Source organism: Phaethon aethereus (genome assembly GCF_964289735.1).
Source record: "Phaethon aethereus genome assembly, chromosome: Z".
Taxonomy (NCBI): domain Eukaryota; kingdom Metazoa; phylum Chordata; class Aves; order Phaethontiformes; family Phaethontidae; genus Phaethon; species Phaethon aethereus.
This window is the reverse complement of record NC_138577.1, coordinates 88,652,766-88,669,495: the sequence shown is the minus strand read 5'-3', so window position 1 is coordinate 88,669,495 and position 16,730 is coordinate 88,652,766. Positions and strand designations below refer to the sequence as shown.

Genomic DNA, 16,730 nt, shown 5'->3' with positions numbered 1-16,730 from the left:
GGACAGACTGAACCTCCCTTCCCAGGATTTCAGGTGTCTGGGGTATTTGAAAATCTGCCTGTGTGCAGGGTAGGTGTGAAAAAGAAAATATGACTAACAGCCTGAAAGATTGTCTTCCTACCCTAAAGTGGGAATAATGACAGGTAAACTGTGTTTGACAGGCGTTTGTTTAATCTGTCCTTAAAAATCTGCAGTGATGGATATTTCACAACCTCCCTGGAGGGTTGGTTCCAGTACTTAACTATCATTTCCATTCAGGGCTTGTTTTTCCCTTAGTGTCTAACAGCATCTCCCATCGCACAAATTAAGCTCATCTCTTCCCACAACACAGATGGATGCGTTTTATCACAGTAATTTGGGCACAATTTATATACACATTTTACAACGAGTCTGGAAAAAATGACCCTTTGAAATATATATGTGTGTATATATGTACTTAATTCAGAGAGAAGTTCTGGGGTGCTCAAATGCTAATGACTAGGCGCGTGTAAGAGGAAACAAAACTGGTATTTGGGAAGGAGGTTTTACTGTGAGCAGACAACAGGTCAGAAAGAATAGTGAGAAGATGGGAAAAATTAACAGCTAGCACAAAGCCTTGATGCTGTGCGAGCACTGATCAGCAACAGGCAAAACGTTGCTGTGTTACCAGTACTGTTTAGCCACAAATGCAAAGCACAGTGCCATGTGGACTGCTGTTAGGAAAGCGAACCCCGTCCCAGCCAGACCCAGTACAAGGTCAGGTGAAGCGGTGGGGTCAGACTAGTTTGCTAACAACCATTGCTGGATGTTCACTCACTGGTAGTTCTAGAGCATGCAGGAAGCCTCTTCCTAAGGACAGGGACTGCACTAGCAATTACAGGCATTTTATATGTCTCCTCACTTCTGCTGTGACACAGAAGGACTTGACACAATATGCATTTACTGGCCATTCCCAGAGAAAGAAAAGTGACGGACAAATGTATTTTGCTTTCATCTGAGAACCTTCGTAAGTTCCGTTGTGTTCATAGTCCTGTAGGACAACAAAGTATGCCGTTTTAAGATGAGAGCACCGAGGTCTGATACCTGCTGAAAAGTTATGGTAGTTTATGTAGGGCACATACAGTGTGCTACTCAAGTAGGAAAAATACCCATTTTTAACACAATAATTGAGAGGGAGGTGCAGCATCTACTCAGGTGCTGCTTCTTCACCCTAAGTTTTCAGGGTGGAAAAACATTTGGAAATTAAGGTTGGTTTGATCAGTTGTCAACATGTATTCCCTTTCTGTTTACTTAATTTACAAGTATGAGAGTGATCAACTTCTGTCTCAACATTAATTTAGGTCTTCCAAAGTAAAGATGAGAAGGTGTCAGTGTAGTTTTTGCCTCATAGGCTACGAGGTTGTCCTCCCTGATTGTGAACTTGGATAGTAACCCTGGTGTAGCTCCTGTGTTCACTAGACAGCGTACCAATGAGTTTGTGATCCCATAGATACTCATAGGGAGGGTGGGTAACCAAAAGCCATAATACTGGCTGACCAAGCTGTTTATATTCCTCGTCGTTTTAAAAAGTTCTGATGAAATGGGCATGTTCCCATATAGAAGTTTGATTTTTCTCTGAAGAGCATCTCCAGATGTTTACTGGGAAAATTTTTGACCAGCTTAGCTAGAGGATGAGTGAGGTGCTACTCTGTATAAATAGTTTATTTCAACAAATCCTACCCTCCTAGAGAGCTAATTAATATAGTCACTGCGTCTATTCACAATTTGTATATGAAACGTAAGATTAGCTCATGTTTTCCTATGAACTATAACTATTTAAGCAAAGGTATTTTAATGAAGACAGTACCTTTTAGCCAAAGCATACTGACAGAGATCTCTGTCAGAAATGTTCATTTCACTGAAAATTCTTTTCATCTGAATAAGGGTCTACTTTTGCCCTTTTCACATCTATGGGAGAATTGCCTAAATTGAGTTCAAACATGATCAGACCACAAATTGAACTTGCTACATTAATGCCACATTAAGAAAACATCAGAAAAACCTTTTGAGTGCTTTAATTTAGGAACAAGTGGTTTGGCATCTTCAGCTAAACATAGTAGGGGAAAAGATATTTAATAATTATCTGCTATGGCCTATCAAGTCACAGTATTCCAGTAAAATGTGGAGGAAAAGATAAGATGTCACCTTCTCTTCTCTTACGTTATCTCTTTTGTTTCATATTATCAATGATAACTTTAAAACTAGGAATACCAGAATGCACTAAAATGTAATAATACTCTTAATTTATACTATTAATATGTGTGGAGCCATTCCAGTGTGACTTCAACCAATTGGAACTGAAGGTCCATTATCCCCAGAAATGAAGATAAATTAGTCTGGGTTGCAACAGGTTGTGTATAAACTCTACATGTAATCATCCCAAAGTCATAACTGAGAAGGTACTTCTGATTAATACAATTGGTGATAAAAGACTGTATTTACGGCCTGAGGCAAGTGAATTAAAGTGCTTTTAAATTTTCCTTTAGATAACTATATTTGCTTTAATTTAGCTTTAGAAATTTTTGCGCATACTTTTAAAAGGAAAAATACAATTTATGAATGCCTTAAAGAAGACTGAGTTGCAAAATGTAAGGCTTGCACCTCCTAACTGCTGACTGTTTTTTAAATTTTTTTAGAAGCTTTTCTAAAGATATGTGTGTTCCAGTTGAACAAACTAAAGTGCCAAAAAGCTGTGGCCTTATTAACTGATACTTTAATGCCCAACTCAAAATATTTAGTTTATGTGACATCTGATTTGCCTTTTCCTAATATCAAAAGCATGAAGCATTGTGAAGCATTTTCTGCTGTTTTAAAGCTGAAACAAATGCTTTTCCACTGGAATGTGATGCCTCTTGAGTAGACAATAAAATTGGAATTAACAAATCATGGTCTAAGGATTGCAAAGATAAGCAGAAGCATAGAGTTACATGATATTTCCTAATTGAAGGAATTTACAATAAGTTCAATCTTTCAATCAGAATCTTTAAACCAAAACTCTGTGGAATTTCAGAATATAAGCTTGAATTATTGGGTTAGGGCTTTTAAGAAGAATCTTTTAAGATTGAGAAAATACTTGCTTTTATAAGCCATGAGGTTCTAGGTGCTCATTTATCAGCTGTAAACAGTGCTTGATGGCAAGCTACTAAATAATGGAATAGAAGTAAAAAATGTCAGAATAGATACACCTGTCTGTTAGACACCTGGTTATAAAAATTATGCAAATATTTGGTGAGGCTTGTATTTGCATTACTGTATGTGAGTGCTAACAGCTGATACATTGAAAAATCAGAATAGCAGAGTAGAATTTCGATGTGGGTTTTCTGGGTTCATGCTCCCTGTTCCAAAAGCAGAGGGAGTTTCCGTCAAGTCTCCGTGGCCACTGTCCTTCTGTGTGTCACATTCATGTCTGTGCTAACACTGGTGACATGCCATGGTGACACTGGTCATCCCTGGCAATAACAAGATCGTTGGAAGACCCGTTCAGTTTCCAAGAGGTGTTGCTGGGAGGAAGACAAGGGTGAAGGTTAGGATTGTACTGACAGCCTCTGTGACAACTACTGCCAGTCTTCTACAAATATTTCCACCCTTTTCCAGAAAATGCAAGTCATAGTGAGTACTTAATACAGTCATAGCCTCTATCACAGAGGTGACCATCCAAGGTGGCTCCAGCAACTGCGTTTAAGTAGAATGCACAATTGTTGGATTTAGTAAACCACAAAAATGCATGAAATGTTCCAAAGTATCAGCCCTTACTATGAATACTGTAGCGTGACCACAAGATTACTACTACAGTGACAATATTGAATTGTTAGAGCAAACATCCTAAACCCAATTTAACTTGGCAGTCATACTGAAAACACACAGGGTATACGGCAGTATAAATTTCTCCACTACAGAAATTTAGATTAGCTTTATCTAGAACTAAAATATCCTAAAACGTAAACTGTAACTGATAATAAGGTAAATGTTCTTTCATATTGCAGTAATTATCAGTAGTAGTAGATTTAGACTTGATATGAGGAAGAAATTTTTCCCCATGAGGGTGGTGAAGCCCTGGCCCAGGTTGCCCAGAGAGGTGGTGGGTGCCCCATCCCTGGGAACCCCCCAGGTCAGGCTGGACGGGGCTCTGGGCAACCTGCTCTGGTTGGGGATGTCCCTGCTCATGGCCGGGGGTTGGACTGGGTGGCCTGGAAAGGTCCCTTCAGCCCAAACTGGTCTGGGAGTCTGTGATTTTTAAAACTTGGTTAGTCACAACAAGCAAACATTAAAAAGGAATCATCCTGATCCCGTTGAAGGCTTTTTTGTAGCTCTGTCTACATGTTGATGACTTCTGCAAGGTGTTAGAGTTTGTGTAGTTTCTAGAAGGGGAAAAGCATTGTGAATGCAGTCCCTTGTATATCCCTTTTTGTATATGACTGTTCCTTAATTTTTCATCATGTGGACATGGTATGTTGAAGTAGCAGCTGTATCTACTGACATTTTCAATCTTTATTTTGAATCTTTTATCCAAGCCATGCAAGCATTCTAGAAACCTGGGGAGAAGAATTCAGTTTGCTTGAGTTTGCAGCAGTCATTTAGAACACTGGCTTTCATTCACTCTGCTGTACCTGTACATCTGCGCTCTGTTAAGCAGTGGAAGAAGAGTATCATTCTTTCCTGCATTCTTCCATTATGTTCTTGATTGGTATTTTATTTAAAGCTTCCAAACCAAAGTAATTCTTTGGGTAGACATGCATTTGCAAGACACACAGCTGCATTCTTTATTTGCTTTTTAGAACTTGAAAAAACCCCCTCAACTTCATGGTAGGCACACTGTTATGCATCTGTCTATTGTTGAATTATTCTTGAACAATAGATTTTGTGTTCAAGGACGCAGAGAAGGAGGAGTGTGTTCTAGTGGTGTGTGTAATGAGAGGGGTGGTGCTTTGCAGGGCGTGAGGACGGATCAGTGAGGTCAGATTGTGGGGTTTCTCCGGGGGGTAGAGTTTCAAAGGTCACATAGATACCCAAAGATAAATACATACAGGATTTTCAAAAGTAGTTACTAAGGGCTTCTCTTCTTTCGAAGAAAGTAAGAATAACGTTGTGTCGATTAAGACACTCATCAAGAACGTGGACTTGATGAACACAGGAACAACGCCCAGATTCTGGCTAAGCCTAGTTGGTTTGCCACTCTTTAATGTTAACCAGTAATATGTGACCGTATACAGAGTACTAAGCCATGCTGTAAGTTTCATCTCTGCCATCGTATTTGGCTAACTATATTAATTGTGTCTAACAGAGGATCCAGTTCTGCTTCTGTGTCAGAAGATTTTTGGCTGTTGTCATCCCTATCCCTTCCACTACCCACATTTAGACAGAATAGGTGGAACACAAATAGAAGATAATTTTATCCTATAAGAAAATGTTGGTTTTGCTTACTGTTTATAGTATGAAAAGATGAGAGGTTTTCTTTCACAAGCAACTTTGATGTGAAAAACTCTGTTAGAGAAGTCTAATTTTAATTTCCTTTTGGGAAAAGAGAGAGAGAGAAAGCTTTACAGTATGCAGGCTGCAACTTCTTTTTTTCTTTTTTTTCCCCTGTTGTTTTTGGTTTAGAACGTGGCAGGTGGGAGTCTCCATGCCTGCTTATAAATGCACAAGAATATGAATAATAATGCCATGTTAATGATGGTGAGTTGTGGCCTGAGATCTTGGATCTTCCTTCTTTCCAAATTGTGGCATTATATAGACAGTATGACAAGTTCTTCTGGAATATTACGAAATACATAACTTCCCACCTATTCTCACTGAAATAAAAAGCTGTGCAGTTTCTTGATGTTTCTGTCTGTTTGCCGCAGAAGACTGAAGCCAGAATGCAAAATGCATTACTTGCTTTCTGGGGGAAGTAAGTTATCTAAGAATTAGTCTTGAGAAATACTGCTTGGAAAACTTGGAAACACCCGTGCTCATTTCTTTGCTTTACTCTCTCAGTTTCCCTTCTGACTTTGTGACTTCATTTGCTGTGGGCTGGATTACAGAAGGTTGTTTAGATACCTAAAAATGTACCTAGAAATAATTTCTAGGTACCTCACACCGCGAAATTAACTTCATAAGAGAACTCGAAAATGTGAAATCAGTCTTATTTTCCCATTTTTTCATCTGTTAGCTTTTTGTCAAATTTGACTTGAAATCAAACATTCATATTTATTTATTTTACTTCCTGCAAGAAGGACTGTATGAAATTAGACAGTATGTCAGTGTCTGTACTTCCTGAGGTTAAGGATGACTTTGACTGGAAGGAAAACGTGTTTTAGGTGTCTGTTCAGATGCTGTTTCAGTCTCACTTGGAAACAAGAAAAATACCAGTTGGAAGTTACTCTTGCTGGAGAAGACCACATAGCCCGTGCCTTTCACGTCCAGGAAATCTCAACAGCTTTAGCTCCAGGTAGCTGCACCTTTTTAGTTTGTCCCCCTTTTGCTGTTCCATGGGTCTGCGTGTTACCTCTAAAGATGGGGAGAAAAGAGCACTGCCGTGGTCCAAATTCCCTGCCTTGAGGAAGAAACAGCCGCAGCCAGCCCGCACTACTTTATTTTTAGCAGATGGCTGCTTTGCTTTCAACGGGTTTGAGATGCGGACTCCGCAGCTCCACTGTCGGTCAACACGCCACTGGCCTCTGCAAGGCGCTTTGCAAGGTGCAGGCTGTGACACCTGTCTCTGAGCCAAAAGGGCTTTCCCCAGCAAAATATTCTTGTTCTCAGGGCTTCTGCCTGACTCTTGTGAACTCCTGTCTGACCCATCTGTCAATTTATGCGCTATGCCTGGTCGCTTAGATCCTGCCTTGCCACCTCGCATGTGAATTACCTACGCTGATGAAAGTTGCTACTGGTCACATAAAATGAGCGTGGTTTATATGGTGGCAGCTGCTCTAATGCACTAAATTATTTTAAGAGCTGTTGAAAATACAGACTTTAGATCAAGTATGCTCTCTAAATGATTCATTGTCTCGTTTGTGATTAGTGAAGTAGAAAGCTATGTGGTTGTGCGTAAACTTTACTTCAAAAGAGTTGTAAATGCAAACTCATGCTTCCTTTCCATCATAGTATCCTGGAAATCATTTGGATTCCCACTCAAGTCTTTAAAAAAAACCCCAACAACTGTGTATTCTCTGCCAAAATAAGTCTCAGCTAACCACTGCTTCTATCCCAGTATGAAATATCTTCCTAAACATGCTTTGTCTCTTCTTCTTTTTGTATCTGTCATCACCTTACATTTAGGGCAGAGTCAGTTTTGGTTATTTACTATTCAGTCTTTCTTTTGCTCTAAACCTTCTAAGGAACTGGGACAAGAGAAAAAAAATCTATCACTTCTTCACAGAATAAGTCTCTGTCAGTGTTGACTGTATACCCCCAATGAAGGGGTATTTGCACTGAGAAAAAATGTATGAAGTTTAATAATGTTCCCATGTCATAAATTAAATCTTTTCCAGCAACTGAGTTTGCCATTTGTGCCCTAATTTTTGTAGAGTTTCTGCTTTCTGCTGTCCCACTGCTGCTTCTTGTCGCAGGTTGAGTTAAGGGTTCTTCCACTTCTCAGATGAAGTCCACAGTTCCTTGCTTGCCTTCAGAGAAACAGTAAGTTTGTGAGAAGTTTCTCTGCAGTCAAATTGTTCCTTTCAGGAAGAGAAATCTTTAATAAATATAGTGAAATATTTTGGAAGCAACCACACTGCTTGAATCAATAGCTGTTACAAAATATAAATACACACCAATATGATGTCTGAAATACTGCTAAAAGCATGTTATTCAGATTTGCTCCAACCCCAGTGGTCCCAGGCCTCATGTATAATACTCCTTTCTGGAGTAACCTACACTCACAGTGTAGGTTATAATCCAATGATTATACTCCAGTGTACTTTCTATTATCTTCTCTGGGTAATATAGTAAAATTCCTGCCCTGTGCACTTACACAGCTATAACCATCCAGCTGTGTTTACCCTCCGAAAGCCAAATTTGCACTGAAAACCTCTAACAGAAGTACTGGAGGTGTGCAAGTGATGAAGCCGACCATGACTTCATTGCTCAAACTACGTTGCACAATAAAGAAAATGCATAAAGTTTATATATGTACAGCTGAGTATGCATGCACACTTGCTTTTTTTGATTCCTAGGAAGAAAAATTTGTGAGTGTAAATATTGTTTAGGTAGCTGTGTTCTGATTTTAGATAAGGTAACCTTGAATGAATACAATTTCAGAATAAGAGGGAGAGCCTTTGGCGACCTTGCTCCTCAGACGCACCTGAGATATGTTTGCCTACCTCGGGCGTGCAAAGGTAGGCGTGCAAATGCTCCCAGGTCTGGAGCCACCTGGCAGTACCTTGTACCCCCTATAGCTCAGAGCAAGCCGGAGCTGATCGAAAGTTACTCAAACTTATAACCCATCCACTCCCCTGCCCCCAGTGGGGTTCATCAGTTTTGTGTGAGTGCATGTGGATTTTCTTTTAACCCCCAAAGTCAGCAGCTGAGTGTTCACATCCATGAGTTTCCATACCGTTCCGATCAGAGGCTCTGCAACACCTTTGTTTTGAAGCTCTTGAATTAATGAGTTGGTATTTAATTCAGATTTCCTTGCTGTTTCTGAGAATACCACATCATTTTAGAGGCCGAGATAGTTATCATGTGCACAGGAGTTTATTGACGTATTTTTCCTTGGTCCATGCTTCTCATGGTGGGTTTATATTATGTTAATGAAAATTCCATTTTCTCGCTGGTTTTTATGTTTATTTTCGTGTTTGTTCAAGTTCATTCAATCATATGCTACTAATGTAAGAGACTCTGTAACACTTATATGTAGTATTTTTAGTTCTGTCAGCAGAGGGAGAAGTGAAGCAGGAAAAAACCACTTTTTTTCTCTACACATTTCCTTAAGTAGCATTTGTTGTGCTTCCTTCTGCAAAAGCAGAATATGACATTACCTGCCTATTTGTCACTGTTTAGTTTCTCTCCAAGTAATTCTTTGTAATATAGTTTACATATGTACTGTCAAATAACTTCAAAATGGCTTAACATGGTTGGTTTACATTCATAGTGATATAAAATTGTACATTAAAATGCATGGGAAATTTATTTAATTCTTTTAACTAAATCTGTGTTTTTATTTCCCTGAAGTTTCAGACCCAGAGCTTACGACTGTCAGACTTGCACCGAAAGTCTCAGCTATGGAGAGGGATAGTTAGTGTTACCTTAATAGAAGGTCGTGAACTTAAGGCTATGGATGCAAATGGACTAAGTGATCCTTATGTGAAGTTCCGATTGGGGCATCAGAAGTACAAGAGCAAGGTAATTTCTACTGTGACCTAAAATGCGCATTCGCTGTGTTTAAAATGTTCCTGTTTGTGTTTTTTTGGCTTCCGTGACTACTTAAATCGTGATGGACATTTATTGTTATATTAATTAGCTGTCAGAGCACCTGGAACTTTGTTTAGATGCTTGTTTTTATTTCATTATAAACAAATGGGGAAAAGTGTAGCACTGAGAGATGTGGGGTGGCATGATTTTCCATACAGACTATGTTGGCTTTTATTTCCTGCTGTGGGTCATTCATGGCAGGGGAGAGATGTGGAGTGACTCTGACAAGTAGGTATCACCTTTGTGCATGGCTTGATGCCGGTCATCTCTTGGATCCTTTGCATGGTCTTACCCTCAAGCCGTGTTATGCTTATATTCTCACTTTCCTCATTGTGTCCTTACTGTAAGTTTCACTGAAGTTTGATATATCTATGAGCTTAACAGGTAGAGAGGTTTGATCAGGGAGAAACTGGTTGTGCAGATGTGCTTGGCTTTCTTGCTACTGTTTTTTGTTTCCCTGATCCCTATTGGTTTGAAAATTGCTGTTTACGATGCTGGGACCACCAATGACACACATTAACTTCCTCTCGCAATGGCCGTGACAGCCCGTGTGGTTTTCACAGCCAGTGGGCAAAATGAGGGTGAGGCCAGGAGTGTTTAGGTGCCAGTTTGCAGACCTCTGAGCCCACCTTGCAGCCTCTTAATCTGAAATGAGAAGAAATCAAATTTCATGCTTTTGTGACTTAAAAAGTGTTCGTAGCATTTCTGTGTTTTAATCCCCTCTAATTTTTCTAATTTTTCAAGCCAGTGGCACTGGTGGATGTAGAAAGTGGCTGTTGCTTCATTGGGAAGGTACTAGGCAGTTTCCATTCTTGCTCAGGACAGGTGTGGCTACTGTGAGTACTGCTTTGGCATTATGCTAGAAAAACCTGCAAGCTTTCTGTTCTGCAGAGCGTGGTCAGAAGTACATGGACTGAAATCCATTGAAGTTTCTTCTTTTGTCAGAAGTAACTGGACTGAAAATGATTGAGAAAGCTACTTTCATCTGAGTTGCAAAGGAAAGGAAGTAAAATACAGTTTTGAGAAAAAGGAGTATTATTCCATAAAAAGTAAACTGTAGCATGACCTTTCAGACAGTATTACGGCAGCTGGGGAAAGAGGACACAATAAAATTGTTTCTGTTTAAATGCTTACAGTCATCATCTGCTTGTCATTGCAGGTTCTTTGTTTTCCTTTAGGCTCAGACACATAACTTTGCAGCTAACTGTCACTCAAAGGAGGGCATAATTATTCTACAGAAAAATGGATCCATTCCCAGGGTAAATCCTTTCTTCAGGAGGCTTTTGAAGGTGACAGGTTGCAGGATTTTAGAGGCATGAGAGAACTGTCCAGTAGTCTTTTATAATTACTACTTTTTAATTCTCTCTGCTTAAGATACTCATACTGCAGATAGAAAAAAACTTCCTGAACAGACTCTAAAGGTCAAATTTACAATTCAAGAAAGTGTGTGGCTGCACAATGCAATATGACTTTCTTTTTGCTCTCCTTTCAGATTGTGCCAAAAACTTTGAATCCTCAGTGGAGGGAGCAGTTTGACTTTCATCTCTATGAAGAACGAGGTGGAATTATTGATATTACCGTGTGGGACAAAGATGCTGGCAAAAAGGATGATTTTATTGGCAGGTTTGTGCAATTACAGCCTTCTTGTTCCCCAGGGATGAGAGTAGATGATTAAAATGAGGCTTGCCGTTGAAACTATTTCTTCTGACCATTTGTTCTTGCCTTTTTTTTTTTTTAAAGTGAGGGAGGATTTTTTACAAAGTATGAGTGCCATTTGCTGCATTGATGTAATTCTTTAATGGTGTAAAGTATTTTTTATTGACCAGTAGGTGGCAGCTTTTACCAATTGATAGACAGGTTTTCCAAAATAAAAATCGCACTTTTAGAGCAATAATCAAGATGCAGGAGGTTCCATACAGCAACATCCAGCTTGGAGGAGAGAGAACTCTCATGACTTGTAATAGGTGCTTAAGACCAAAATTATGTACTTATTTTTTATTCTGTGTGGGAAATGAACTGAGAGTCTTGAAACTACACACAGCTTTTGGGGCAAAGAAATAAGATCATTCACCTAATTAATTTTCAGGAAAACTGAATCTTTAGGATCTGTCTTAGAGTTCAAGAAATGGTAAAAATTTGTGTGGTTATGCTCCGTTTTTCTGCGTACGAAGAGGAAAGAAACTAATGTTTTTTTAACAATGGCATTAACTGTTAGCTAATAGGGGAAAAAAACTGGGTTGTTCTTACAGATACTGGACAAAGTCAGTGCTATTTTGAAAGCTCGATGTTTGTTAACATCATAATCTAATTGACATCCATACAGTCATAATAATACCAATTATTATTAATACTATATATATATGATTGTTTGTTAGAATATTGATTGTAGGTGCTTTCACTAAGACATTGATAATATTAACTAGTAGAATAGCTTTTTTTGGTAGTTAAAAGCAGGAATGGAAATCCCACAGACCGAGCCATGTACTTTTGATGTCAATGTGGTTATGTTGATACTGACCTTTTCCTCCCTCCCATTCCATTTTGGTTAATGGCTTTCTTTATCAACTTAGATCAGTCAAATAATATTCCGTGTTTATTTCATGCTATAAATTGTGGGAACTCAGAATACATGCAGAATCTGTGGCAAGCAAACAGCTTTAATACTAGGCAAAAACACTTTTCAAAAATTTATATGGTAGGGTTTTATTTTATTTTATACAATGAAACCCTGTGGATGGGGTGATATGTTTATATTTGAAGTTTATAATGGGTTTTTTCCCTTGCTTGATTTCAGTCAGCACATACGGGAACAATAACTACTTTTCTGAAGCAACATAATCATTTAGTCCTATGTCAACATGTGATATACCTTGGGAAATCATTTCTGTTTTCTGCTTAACTTTAAGCTTCTTATCCAAAAGACGGGGAGATGCAGAGGTTTCACGTGTGGTTTTTCAGAACACTGTCATCAAAGCAGCACTTATGTTGTTACTGTTACCAGTAATTATAAAGTCTTTTTAAGAGCATTGCATGAAATAAAAGACACCACTTTTGCTCCAAGGCACTTGAAATCTAAATAAGAATGGGATGGAGAAATGAGAGAAGGAAAATTTGTCACTTCAAACGCATGAGCTGTTTAGGTAGCTTTTCAGATACCTAAAAATGTTTTATGTCTTAAGTGTGCATATATTTCTTTCTAGTAACTGCATGCTATCATGCAAGTAACAAAGATTTCTACATTTTACTTAGACCCGAAAAACTTGATGGCTTGAGAAATCTTCTAAGAATGCTTGAAGCCTTTGGCATTTTTCAGTGGGAGAATCTTGTTTTGTTTCCTGTTATTTTCCTAAATAGAGATAATTCTTGTATACACCAAAAAAGATGCTCCTTGAACAAAGCTAATCTGTAGTGCTTCTGCAGTATATAACTAATTTTAACAAAATCAGTGGTATTTTTCAGGAAATCTTGCTGCTCTAGATTTTTGTGACCTCCCTGCTGTCAGTGTATGTATAACCCCTCCTCATTTTATCCTTTCAGACACTCTCTCATTTCAACTTCTGTTGGTACCTTATCTCTGGATAATGCAACCTGCAAACATATTCTTCTCCAGGAAGGTTTCCATGAAAAGCTTTGTCATTTGTCAAGCTCAATCTGAATAAAAAAATAGGTCTTAATATTCCCCCTCCTTGATACTCTTTTCCAGTCACTGTGGATAAAAATCACTGACACTTGACAGCTCCACTTTACATTGACCTCTCTTCCCCAGTTTCTCCACTTCAGGCTGCCTCTAAAAGCTGGAAATACTTTGGTGTCAACAGTATGGATTGCTCTTTCTGAGTGTTATGCTAAATGTAGTGGTAGTAGTATTCCTGGTAGTCTTCTAGCATTGCTTAATAATGGAGTATAATCCTTTTCATCTTACTGTAATCTTACTGCTTTTTTGAATAATGTGCAAGCAGCAGCTGTTACATTACATAGGAATATTTTTATTAAATGCAAGTGAAAACCATTATTTCTTGAAGATGTCCTGCCAGGCCAAAGTATGGTTAGGGAGAAGCCACGCTTGATTGAAGAGGTCCTACTCACTGAGGGAAACAGCAGACCAAGTTGAGAAAACAGAAGAAAAAGTTTGTTTAAGGAGGAGTGCTCACCTCTCATCCACAGTGTTGGGTTTTTGTGTCCTCCACATTCATCTGCTTGCAGAGTACGTGTGAACGTCAGCAGGTGTTATCAAGCTGTTTTGCCAGGGGATCATTGTGAAGAATGCCATCCCTAAAACTGGTTCAGTGATTCCAAACTGAGCTGGCTGTAGGAGAACAGTGTAGCTGGGTGGAAGGCTGAAGGGACAAACTCCAGGTCGCTCCTGGAAAACAACACGGGAAGACCCCTTGATTTGAAATACACTTTCTGTGCTAAACTTTGTAACTTGCAAATCTTATTCCAAACCAGAATGACGTAGACAATGGGATGGAGGGCACCATCATCAAGTTTGCAGGTGACACCAAGCTGAGTGGTGCGGTTGACACACCTGAGGGACGGGATGCCATCCAGAGGGACCTGGACAAGCTCAAGGAATGGGCCCGTGTGAACCTCCTGAGGTTCACCAAGGCCAAGGGCAGGGTCCTGCCCCTGGGTCGGGGCAGCCCCCGGTACCAGCACAGGCTGGGGATGAGGGATGGAGAGCAGCCCCATGGAGAAGAACTTGGGGGTCCTGGTGGGTGAAAAGCTGGACAGGAGTCGGCAACGTGCGCTCGCAGCCCAGAAGCCACCCGTGTCCTGGGCTGCCCCCAAAGCCCCGTGGCCAGCAGGGCGAGGGAGGGGGTTCTGCCCCTCTGCCCCGCTCCGGGGAGACCCCCCTGCAGGGCCGCGTCCAGCTCCGGAGCCCTCGGCACAGGAGAGACACGGAGCTGCTGGAGCGGGGCCAGAGGAGGCCCCAGCAACGCTCCGAGGGCTGGAACAGCTCTGCCGGGAGGACAGGCCGGGAGAGCTGGGGGGGCTCAGCCTGGAGCAGAGAAGGCTCCGGGGAGACCTTCCTGCAGCTGCCAGGGCTGAGAGGGGCCTGTAGGAAAGGTGGGGACGGGCTTGTTAGCGGGGCCGGGAGCGACAGGACAGGGGGTGACGGTTTTAAACTAAAAGTGGGCAGATTTAGACTACATGTAAGGAAATTTTTGGCAATGAGGGTGGGGAAGCCCTGTCCCAGGTTGCCCAGAGAGGTGGTGGATGCCCCGTCCCTGGGAACCCCCCAGGTCAGGCTGGACGGGGCTCTGAGCACCCTGCTCTGGGGGATGTCCCTGCTCATGGCCGGGGGTTGGGCTGGGTGGCCTGGAAAGGTCCCTCCAGCCCATACTGGTCTGTGGTTCTATAACTTCTCCTGGAATGATACTCTATCTCAGCTGCACTTCAGTGAAATAAAAGAAGTGGGAAATCAGGAGCGTAGATTTCTGTGGGCCCTGCGTGTATCGTCATACTCATTAGGCTGCAGCATTTTAAAGGCCAGGATGAAGTTGGGAATTTGAGAAGGCAGTGATGGCATTTGTGCTCAGAGTGCAAGGGCTTGGACTTGCGATCCTTTTTTGAGGGCGGGAAGATGAAGGAAAGATGTTCAAGAAGGCTGAAGGCATGGAAGTGGGATTCTGGCTTTGGAGTGTCACGGCAGGAGGAGGATGGAATGCAAAGGGTGGCGTGTAAAAGGGAGGAAGGCATTAAGAGAGTGAGAGTGACAGCATAGCATCCTAATTCAGAGAAGGAGAAAGATAGGTCTGTCACAGACCTCGTGTAAAGCTCCAGTTTCATCTTGGTACCCAGGCACATTCGGCATGGCTGTTCCTGAAATGAGATGCTAACTGTGAGCATTATGTGTTTGTAAAACTCATTTGAGTCTCAGTTGTGTGCATTCTCCATGAACATTTTAAGGATGTAGCACCTTGTGAACTTCCATCTTAGAATACCCTAAAAAATGGAAATCCTAGAATCATTTCCATGTTTCTTTTGGGATTTCAAAAACCTGGAAAAAGACCTCATAGAAAAGCTTTGAGGAAAAAGTATTTCCAATCATATGCTGATTTGTATGAGGACACAGTGGACTTGACCAGAACTGAGTTTCATCATGCAGGCTATTAAATCCTGGCATTCTTCTTAATATAATTTAAAAAAAAAAAAGAACAAAAAATCCAAGACCAAAGACATGAGATATAGAAGTTCTTTTTTTGGACAGCACCAGCAGGTAAAGCCACAGGGGCAGACTTCCTGCTTTCAAATAAGCAGGTGGACTTGCACGAGCAGTATGAGCTATTACTTATCTGATGAGTAGAAATAGATACGTATGTGTGTATATTGTTCAGTTTGAGCACATTTAATACTCACATGTTTTTGCTACGAGTCAATCATTTCTCTTCCATATTGAGTCAATATACTCCTGTGATTAAAAACATGTACTGCAGGAAGTTTATGTAGGTAATAGAGACCAAAAATGAAGATCAAAATGAAGGTGAAATTATTTTAATCTTCATGTAATTATTTAACTTTCTTACCATCTGCATTTTTGAAGGCTATCCTGACTGTCACCTTTACGATAATCAGCTAATAAATCCTCATGATTGTTACACCTTTATGCATAGCAGTAATCTGAACAAATTGGCTGCTGACAGCTGCAATAAATTGCCAAGAATGAGTGCTGTCAGAGAACAAGTTGTTTCTGTGAACATACAGGATAAGTAAATCCCATGTCATGCAGTTTTATTCAGCTGAAGTTATTTGCAGTCCAGTAGGGCAGGATTTATAGCATTATATATTGGTATGAAAAATGCGTGTTTATCTTTAAAATGACATTGACTTTTACTTATATTTTTTTCCAGGAAATCACTGCTGACTTCATCTGTATCTATTTTCATCAGTATTAATAGATGATACTATCTTTTTTTCCCATCTGATGCAAATTAAGGATAAAACCTTGTGCCTAGTATATTCATTAAAGCTATGTATTAATTTTATCTGAAGTGTCCTATAATCTCTCTAAATATTGTCATGAAAATTCAGAGCGATTTTGTGTGTGTGTGTATGGGTATGGGTACACACCATATAACGGGTTTTAAGAAATACACAAGCTAAAATACTGAAAATTAAGTATTTAGGTTTTCAACACCTAATCTGCTATGTCTTCTCTGTTTAGTTTTTCCATAGTAATGAAGCCGTAGGTGGTCTTTTGGGTGCACATAAATACAAGCAATATGCAACCTATGCTGCTGCATTATTAATCTGAAAGCACAGGGATACACTACTCAAAGTTTTAAAAGTGGGATTTTTATATAAAGTATTTATGTTTTGGT

At 40.1% G+C, this 16,730-nt stretch overlaps 1 protein-coding gene across 1 annotated transcript in view; it reads left to right on the top strand.

The window, feature by feature from the left end:
* MCTP1 (multiple C2 and transmembrane domain containing 1) overlaps nt 1-16,730 on the top strand; it is a gene marked incomplete at its 3' end in the record, with an annotated part of 282,449 nt that overhangs the window by 138,868 nt on the left and 126,851 nt on the right. Inside the window, exons 7-8 of the mRNA XM_082012858.1 lie at nt 9,166-9,336; nt 10,898-11,028. Of these exons, the coding sequence (XP_081868984.1) occupies nt 9,166-9,336; nt 10,898-11,028 (302 nt within the window). The remainder of the gene's footprint in view (nt 1-9,165; nt 9,337-10,897; nt 11,029-16,730) is intronic.